Here is a 9,405-nt window from a genome sequence, read left to right on the forward strand (position 1 = left end):
TTGTTTTTCTGTAGGTGTTTGAGGTTCAAGAATGTGAACGAATAAACTTCTTCCGGAATGCATTGTGGTTACACATGAATCAGCTGTCACAACAATGTGTCACAAGTGATGAGGTAAGTCCGAGGCATCACAGAGGATTGTCGCGGTGTAGAGTGGAAGTGCGGACCTTTATGAGTTTCCCACCACCACCTCATTTGAGGCCCAGAGAGGTAAAGTGACTTGCCCAAGGCCACACAATGGAAGGACCCAGATAAACATGTAACCTGACTAACTCTTGGTCCATTTTACCACTATGATTTTCTCATTAAGAAATTTAGAGTTAGGCCAGTCCAAAGGTGGTGAGATAGATCCATCAATGGCTCACACTCAGTTATGGATTGAACTCAGTATTCTATTTCCTCATCCCCCTTTTGTCACTATTGCATTTGACTGGTCTTAAAAAGAAAAACAAATTCAGAGTTAGGGCTGGAGGACAGAGACAGGGACCCAAATCCAGTTTTAGAGATGTCACAGCATGAATGCGATTCCCAGAGACTCCTGCTAGATTGGGGTCACTCCAGGGCAGCACCGAGTACTAGCAGACTGAGCCCTGCCCAGGCTCATAGTCACTCCAGGGCTCAGGATTTATTTCAACAGCAGCACTCTCAAGCCATTATCCAGGTTTAACTTGTGCACGGCAATAGTAATGGGCCCCCTAGGTTTCAGAGGCACTAAATCAAGTTATCATAACTTTCTTTGTTAAGAAATATCCACCCTCATTTAGATGGGACATTCTTCTTGGAAGAACAATAAACACCCAGAAAACCACTAGAATTGAATGGAAGAATTCTCCTTTAAGTATGTGTGTGGCATTGGTCTTGTGTCATGGGACTTGATATCTGTTTTTTGGTCCCATCAATATTTAAAATTTTTTCAGCTGAGGCTTTTGTCCTGCCACAAAGATACATTTCCCATCAATAAAAAATAATTAATAGCAGAAAAACATCAGAGAAGAGCCCGAAAGTGAGTCTGGGACTTGGGAATATCATTTTTTCTTCATTTCAAAACAACACAATTTGGAAAAGAGCCATTTATCAAACCTCTTTTAATAAGCTCTGTCACAATTATTATCAACAGCTGGGTGTGCTGGCAGGCACCTATAGTCCCAGCTACTCGGGAGGCTGAGATGGGGAGGACCACTTGAGCTGAGGAGTTCAAATCCAGCCTGAGCAATAGAGTGACACCCGTGTCTAAAAAAAACAAAAGAAAAGAAGAGAGGAAACAATTATCAACATGCTCCTGCTTATTGACCTACCTTTTTTATGATAGATGTATGAAAACGTCCGTAAGAGTTTAGAGATGTGCAGCATTGAGAAGGACGTCGAATACTTTGTGAATCAACGAAAAACTGGACAGACTCCACCAGGTGAATGGGGCAGGGGGCGGGGAGGGTCATTTAGGCAATTCTATTAGTGTTGTTAGATGTTGCTCTGGATGGAAGACGCTGTCTCCTAATGTTTTGTTTCTCGATGCTCCTCCTAGCACCCATTATGTATGAGAATTTCTACTGCCCCCAGAGGAGTGCAGCCCCACTGGGAAAGGTTGCAGCACCTAACTTGGCAAGGTAATAACCGGCGGCCTTTCAAGGAAAGAAAAATAGTTGTAACAGATTTTGTTAATATGGACGTCCTAAGACATATTAGAACACATATATCGCTGCATTTGCCTAGCAAGGTTGCTAGCTTTTTGGAAACATCGTTTTTAGGACAAATGTTAAAAGGATTTTACTAGTCAGAGTTCAGGGAGGACTATAGCCTACTCGAGTGTGAGCATTATTACTCACTTATGGATGGATGCTACACCTTCCTGATAGCCTGGAGAAAGCAGGAGCAAACTCTAGCCTCCTGGGAGGTAAATCTGATCTGCCGATTTTTGTAAGGCCGGTGAGTTAAGAATAGTGCTCACATTTTTAAATGGCTGGAAAAGAATCAAAAGGTTGTTATTTGGTGGCATGTGAAAATTATATGAAATTCAAATTTCAGTGTTCCTATATAACATTTTATTGGAACACAATTGCTGTCAGTCACTTATGTTTTTATCTACGGTTCGTTTCCTAGCAGAGTCGCGAAGAATTGGAACAGACGCGATACTTAGCCAGCAAAGCCTAAATCATTTACTATTTGGCCTCATACAGGAGAAGTTTACTACCCCTCATATAAAGGATTCTGAGGGGAGAGAAACTTCTGTCTCACATGGTGTCAGCCTGACAACTAAACTTTAAAATTTTTAGTATATGGATAGGCCTGGTGGCTCACACTTGTAATCCCTAGCACTCTGGGAGGCTGAGGTGGATAGATTACCTGAGCTCAGGATTGAGACCAGCCTGACCAAGAGTGAGACCTCGTTTTTACTAAAAATAGATAACCTAGCCGGGCATCATGACAAGCACCTATAGTCCCAGCTACTCAGGAGGCTGAGGCAGGAGGATCACTTGAGCTCAAGAGTGTGAGGTTCCTGTTAGCGATGATGACCCCAGGATAACAGAGTCAGCCTCTGTCTCAAAAAAAAAAAAAAGAAAAAAATTTATTTTCAGTCTAGGTGTAGTAAAGATGGGGAGTGTTTGGGAAAGATTGCATCATCATCATCTGTAAGAATGCCAGGCACTGTTCCAAACAGTTAATATAAGTGCTTGCTTCAGTAGCACATACACTAAAATTGGAATGACATGGAGGAGATTAGCATGGCCCTTGCTCAAGGATGAAACCCCGATTTATGAAGCATTCTATATTTTTAAGAGAAAACCAATTAATGTGAACGAGCTGATTTAATCTTCACAATGAGATAGAAGCTGTTTGTATTTCCCATTTTACATATGAAGACATTGATGTACACAGGACTCAGGAAATCTTTCTCCTACAGCTGAGACTTTAATTTTGCCAGTCTGGGTTGTGGGGGCAGGGCTCTGGGCTCCTGATCACTACGCACCCTGCCTCTCAGCAAAATATAATATGACATCTGCAGCTCAAATTTCAGTGGATCTGTGCTACAGATCATTCGCTTCATTGGCTGAGCTCACTTGACCTTCCAGCACAGCAACCAGATCTGATGAAAATACAATATGCTTGTAGTGTGAAGTAGAAAATTATGAAAATAACACAAACTCATTTTCAACTCATTTCTTATAGGAGAGGACCTCTCCCAATTCCTAAAAGTTTACCAGGTATGTCACCCGGAAAAGCCTTTTAAATTTCTTACGTTCGTTTTTCTTTAAAGTTGAATAATTAGAATTTTGAAATAGAGGGAAGGAAAGGATAAAATAGAATTAAATTCTCAGAAGAATGAGCCTATATGGAAATCTCACGGTAACACTATTTGTCACTGACTGGAACATGGTGATCAGTGGACTATTTTATAGCCTAAGAGAATTCAGTAACCAGAGTACCAAAGAAACTTATTGTAAGGCAATCTTACCTGGGAGAGTATCTTAACTTGGACCATGAGAAGAGCAGAACTGACATATGGTTCCTTTTGGGTTATATAGCAATGCCATTTATAGAAGGCATAGGTGTCGTTAACTTAGCTTTATCCATCTTGTGCACTGCCTACAATGAGATCTTTCACTACTCAACGTTGGTCCCTTTTTTCACTGAACTCCTGTGATCCCTCTAAGAGAACTACTCATCTTAACAGTTTGAGTTACTTGTATGTCCTGGGTAATACAATAGTAAGACCCTAAAGGCAGGTGCTTTGTCTTCTCCTTTATCACTCACAGGATCTGATATGGTTCTGAGCACATACCGTGTTTCCCCCAAAATAAGACACTGTCTTATATTTATTTTTTCTCAAGAAGACACGCTAGAGCTTATTTTCAGGGGATGTCTTATTTTTATTAAGTATAATACAACAATCCACATTTATTCAAATACAGTTAAGTCATCTTCTTCTGGAACCTGACAGGGGGAGCCGATCTTGTTGGTGGGGCTGGCCTAGTGATGCATGAACTCCTTTCCCCTAGCCGTTCGCACATGCACAGTAGGATGCCTGTGACCATGGTAATCACCCCTGCATCCGTGCAAGTGCGAAAGGCTTGGAGAAAGGAGCTGTGGCAGCTAAAAGGTATTCCAGTCTTCCTTACTGCTCATCGCTGAAATGCATGGCCACACCCATCACTAGGTCTTACTATCGGGGTAGGGCTTATATTTAACTAATGCATAGAAATCCTGCTAGGGCTTATTTTTTGGGTAGGTCTTATTTTCAGGGAAACACAGTAGTAGGTATTCAACAAGTGTTTATTATTTGAGTAGAGAAAAAAAACCTATCTATGTTCAAGAAGATGAGAGATGAGGACAACTTATGCTGCATTGAGCTTAGTAAAAATTTAATGACTAAAAACATGTGTCTGGATATCTTTCAGCAATATGAGATTTAAGTTATTTTATTTCTCATTGTTTTACAATTATCATTTGATAATGTAGGATGTCATTGTTGTCCACTTCTGAAGATGATTTTACTACGGGTGCTGCTATCTAGGCACGGACGAAAGAGGGCAAAGCAGTCAGAATAATGATTTCCGGATTTCCTCTAGTTTACAGTCATGACTACGGTTTATTGGCTTTGTTGCTAGATATATTTTATCCTTACAGAAGGGCATTTGCCAGAACCTGTAAGTGGAACGCTTTGGTTTGAAACTGGTTACGATCGTATCGTGAAAATATACGATTGTAATACTGTCCTGTGTTCTACCCTCTGCAGAGGACCCTGGTTATGCCACGATTGGTGACTACAGTTTGCTCTATCAGTAACATCAAGGGTAAGGAAGTTACTTTGCACATCATCAAGCTGCATTTAGACTGGTGACTTTGTTTTTGAAGGTTTTGAAACTTCTTTATACCTAACACCACCACCAACAGCAAGGCCCTGCATCAGGCAAACACACTGGCCAGAGTGGTGCCCCTTCGGGATGCTTCTCTGAATCCTGTAACTACAAGCAGACTGGAGCCCACTCCATACCTATTTGGATGAGATACTTTCCCTTTGTTGATTATTCCATAACTCCATATCTGCTCTTACTAAGCTTTTAGTTATTACACACTTATGCTTAAGGCAGTGCTTACAAACAAAACACACATGAGCCTCACTGAGTAATCTAGCTTTTGGTGCACTCTTCCATCCCTTAAAAGGGAAAAGTCAAGTAGAAAGAAGCTAGTGGAAATAGTGCAAATGGTATCACACTCACCATTCACACAAGGGCATTGCAGGGGTAACCCTGTGCCAGATTATTAATGCTCTGAACTAGCAAACCACAAGGCTTCTTAGAAGAGAACTGAACACTGCTAAGCCGACCAGGCCTGTAAATACGACTGCCTGGTGGCTCTTCTTTGGCACCCAGGCACTTGCCACATGCTCCAAGTCAAAATCAGTTTTCACCAATGTGAGGGAGTGCCTCAGAAGCCAATGTAGCAATATCAAATGAAACTCCTCATAAAGTATAATTCCTTTACCGTAAAAGGGCATATCTTGGGGGGGGGGTATAACTACATATGCATACATGAACGAAGAAAAGGTGTGTGGGGATAGAGTCCTAAACAGGTAATGCTACATATTTTTTCTTTTACTTTACTCTGTCTTCTAATTTGTCTGCAATGTAAGTTTATTACTTTGCTCACTAAAAACTATTCTAGAGAGTTGATCCACTTGCCTATTTCTGATTTTATTATGTTCCTAGAAGTGACAGGAAGTGGATGAGTGGGCTGCAGGAAGTCATAAGAGAACTGGGCCAGCCCTTCTCCCGCTGTTCCTGGTTTGGGGTTAGACATGCACACTGTCATTTATGAAACAAAACAGTTTGAACAGTGATCCGTCGTGGTTTCTTACAGGGTTCCGTATCACTTAAAAGTGAGCACATCCAAAATTGTTTGTCTTCACTCCTCTCACAACTCCTAGTGACTTATAGCCAACTATCTATATGGGATAGAAGCCAAATTGTCTTAATTCAATAGCAATAATCGCCTAGTATTTATTATACACATTTAAGCATGAGTCCTTGAACTGCTTAAGAAATATATTTATACATTTACTATTTAAACAATTTTGCTATAAAGGACATGGAAATTGAAGACATAACATATCTCATTCTCTAACTATATATAACTTCTGACCTACTAATAAATTATAGTCTTTACTACCAGTCATCATTTCTTCTTCATTTCATAAGGCTCCCTCTTTCTGGCCAGGCACAGTGGCTCACGCCTGTAATCCTAGCACTCTGGGAGGCCGAGGCAGGCGGATTGCATGAGCTCAGGAGTTTTAGGCAAGCCTGAGCAAGAGCGAGACCCCATCTCTAAAAATAGCTGGGCGTTGTGGCAGGCGCCTTTAATCCCAGCTACCGGGGAGACTGAGGCAAGAGAATCACTTAAGCCCAAGAGTTTGAGGTTGCTATGAACTATGATTCCATGGCACTCTACCAAGGGCAACAGAGTGAGACTCAGTTTCAAAAAAAGAAAAAAAGCCTCCCTCCTCTTTCTCATGGAAAGGGCAAAGCCTTAAGTAGTGGCAGAGCAGGAACATGGTACATTGATGACTTGGGGTTCAGAGGTGGCACCTGTTTGCCAGAGCACTGTGTAGATGACAGCTGTGGGCCAGGGCATTTTTTTACCTCTTTCTTTTCTGTCTTTATCTGTTTGGCTTAATAGTAGCACTTGACCCAATAACTCTAGTTCCTCAGAGTCTAAGAGTTTGACGTTTGAATACAAGACACCAGTGCAACACATTTACTTGAGTTATGTAATTGCATTGGGTTCATTAGTGTCTGTGTCTTTGCAATGACTGAGGCTGCAACATATATACACATAACTGACTGCATATCAACAGAGAATTTTAAAGGGAGCATAGGTTAGTTAATAACTAAGCAACTTATCATAACATTTAAAATAGTTTCTTTTCTTTTCTTTTCTTTTTTTTTTTTTTTTTGAGATAGTCTCACTATGTCGCCCTCAATAGAATGCCGTGGTGTCACAGTTCACAGCAACCTCAAACTCTTGGGCCCAAGTGATTCTCTTGCCTCAGCCTCCCAAGTAGCTGGGATTACAGTGCCTGCCACAATGCCTGGCTATTTTTTTTGTTGCAGTTGTCATTGTTGTTTAGCTGGCCCAGGCCGGCTTCGAACCCACCAGCCTTGGTGTATGTGGCTGGTGCCATAACCACTGTGCTGTGGGCGCCGAGCCTTAAAATAGTTTCAATGAACCTTTGGAATGGAAATTTAAACAAGATTCAGGATTTTGCAATTTGTTTTGCAGTTGTTGACTTCAACTGATGTTTTTATTTCAATTCTAACATGTTTAGGTAAAGATAGATTATAATTTTTGAATTTAAAAAATCTGTATCAAAAAATATAAATCTGTGTATTATTTACCATAAAGTAATGCTGTTATCATCACATTCCATTTTCCATTATTTGGAATACCCATTCCTCACTGTTTTCCTGGGACAGCACCCTTATTGAATATACTCTCAATGTAGGCTCAGTGACGAACCATTATGGTTCATTAAAATAAAATTTCTTTGTTATTTTCTTTCAGAAAGCAAAGTGTTTTTCCGGCTAATGCTTCTACGTCATGGAAAGAGGCACCGAGAACAACAGCAGCTACAGCCACATTATCTCAATCACGAAGACTTGGAAGTGAACCCCTGCTATAATATTTTGATATTTTAAATTTATGGTAGAAATTTAGTACAACTTAAGCTAATAGAGTTCTGCAGTTTTTTGACAAAGTTTACACATTGCTCCAGCCTGAAGAATTATTCCTTCCTGTCAGTTGCTAAATTTGTGAATGAGTTCTGTTTTGTATTTGGGAAGCAGGCAAGTGCTGACTCTTAAGGGAGTGGAGGTGGCTGCAGAGGAGTCTGAGCCACCAACTGCAGATGAAGCTCCTTTGGCGTTGGGTAGCATGGCTATGGAATTTCCACGGTGATACACACTCTCGGTTTTGCAAGATTTAAAATTATCTTCCTTTTTGGCTGGAAGACTCAGAAGCCATATGATTGTACTTTCCCATTTTACGGATGAGGAAACAAAGCCAAGAAGTATAAAAATCAATGTCCTTCCTGTTCTTCCAGCTGATTAGGGACTAGAACCAGAACTGGAGCCCAAGACCATCCCCTATCACTATTCTTCTGAGCCTTCCTGACGCTGTGATGCTCATGCTGAAATTTAAGATGCCAAATGTTTTTGCCAGCACTGTTTCATTTAGGAAAACTATCAGGGCTTAAATATCAGATTTATTTTTATGTGGATCATTATGTATATTGAAGTACAAAGCACCATATTTTTTATAATTTAGTAAGCCACTGATCATAAAACATGCCATTACTTTATGTTGCACTCGGAAGGTAGGTTGGGAGAGTTGCCAGTGAACTTGTGACCATGCCTATTAGAAAGTGTGTGAAGAAAAGTACATCCCAGAATCAAAGAGATACAGTATTTTGATTCTATTCCTTAAGAGAATTCTCGAGTTACAAAGCCAGTCTTCAATCCTGGGTCTTCACAGAGACTCTCTGCCTTGATAGGCTCTAGAATGTTTAAAGTGTCCATCTCATCCTTACATAAATATTTTGGCCTTTCAGTGTCATGCACAGACAGCAAAGAGATCATCTACCTTTTGTGCCACACTTGCACACTGTGAGGAAATGGTACCTTTTAATTAACAGTAAGTTAAAATCTTGTTTGGTATGTTGGAAAATTCTACATCACCCCAAAGAGAAAATACTATCCTCTCCTCCTCTGCTCAATAGCTTTCCCAGAAGTATGGACAAATCGAAAGAAGATCCATTATTTCCCCACTTTTAATGTAAGATGCTACTGAATGTAGCAGCTTTTTGTCATGACAGGAAGTTTGCATCAGTTGGATATCCTTTTGAGAAACTGAAGTTTGCAAAGGGCCAAACTTCCCCAAACTGGATGGGCTCAGGAAATTTCCCTTCACACTCAGAACATTCTATCTTTAAGTATATTATTTATTGTTGGCAATTCCTCAGGGATTCACTTTTCTATCCGTCTGTGTAATTGATGTAGAAGTGTTTCATGGATGGAAAGTCATATTTTTATTTTATTGCTTCTTTCCATTTGATATGAAGTAAAATAAAGGTTGTTGGTGATTTGGGATTTATTTTGCATTTCTTATGTTGATCCTACTTCTGTCTGAGCTTTAGTTATTTATTTTTTCTCTGAGCTTGACCCCTTGTCCTATTTGGGATTGTTAGACTGCAGAAAGGCGAAGTGCTGATCAGGGAGGCCACATGGAGGTGGGGCCATGCCACAGATGCCAACTGCCACGTCCTCTCCTCTGGGAGGTATCGTCCTGACCTCCAGACTAAGATCCCACTGCTGTTTCCTTCCCCCAACCCCCATTTTCCTTATTTTCACATGAT

At 40.6% G+C, this 9,405-nt stretch overlaps 1 protein-coding gene and 1 non-coding gene across 3 annotated transcripts in view; both read left to right on the plus strand.

The window, feature by feature from the left end:
- Nucleotides 1-9,139, plus strand: part of PSTPIP2 (proline-serine-threonine phosphatase interacting protein 2) — an 82,467-nt gene extending 73,328 nt beyond the window's left edge. For both annotated transcript variants that reach the window (XM_023510200.1, XM_023510201.1), the window contains 6 exons: nucleotides 15-113; nucleotides 1,309-1,405; nucleotides 1,522-1,603; nucleotides 3,165-3,199; nucleotides 4,732-4,789; nucleotides 7,557-9,139. In XM_023510200.1, coding sequence (XP_023365968.1) covers nucleotides 15-113; nucleotides 1,309-1,405; nucleotides 1,522-1,603; nucleotides 3,165-3,199; nucleotides 4,732-4,781 — 363 coding nt within the window. In that variant the 3' untranslated portion in view covers nucleotides 4,782-4,789; nucleotides 7,557-9,139. The remainder of the gene's footprint in view (nucleotides 1-14; nucleotides 114-1,308; nucleotides 1,406-1,521; nucleotides 1,604-3,164; nucleotides 3,200-4,731; nucleotides 4,790-7,556) is intronic.
- On the plus strand, nucleotides 2,665-2,771 carry LOC111723554. The gene has a single exon (XR_002772074.1). It is a non-coding gene; the product is annotated as a U6 spliceosomal RNA (small nuclear RNA).
- Nucleotides 9,140-9,405: the final 266 nt, after the last annotated feature.

The sequence above is a fragment of the Otolemur garnettii genome, unplaced genomic scaffold (genome assembly GCF_000181295.1).
Source record: "Otolemur garnettii isolate 467f Iridium unplaced genomic scaffold, OtoGar3 scaffold00012, whole genome shotgun sequence".
Classification (NCBI taxonomy): Eukaryota; Metazoa; Chordata; class Mammalia; order Primates; family Galagidae; genus Otolemur; species Otolemur garnettii.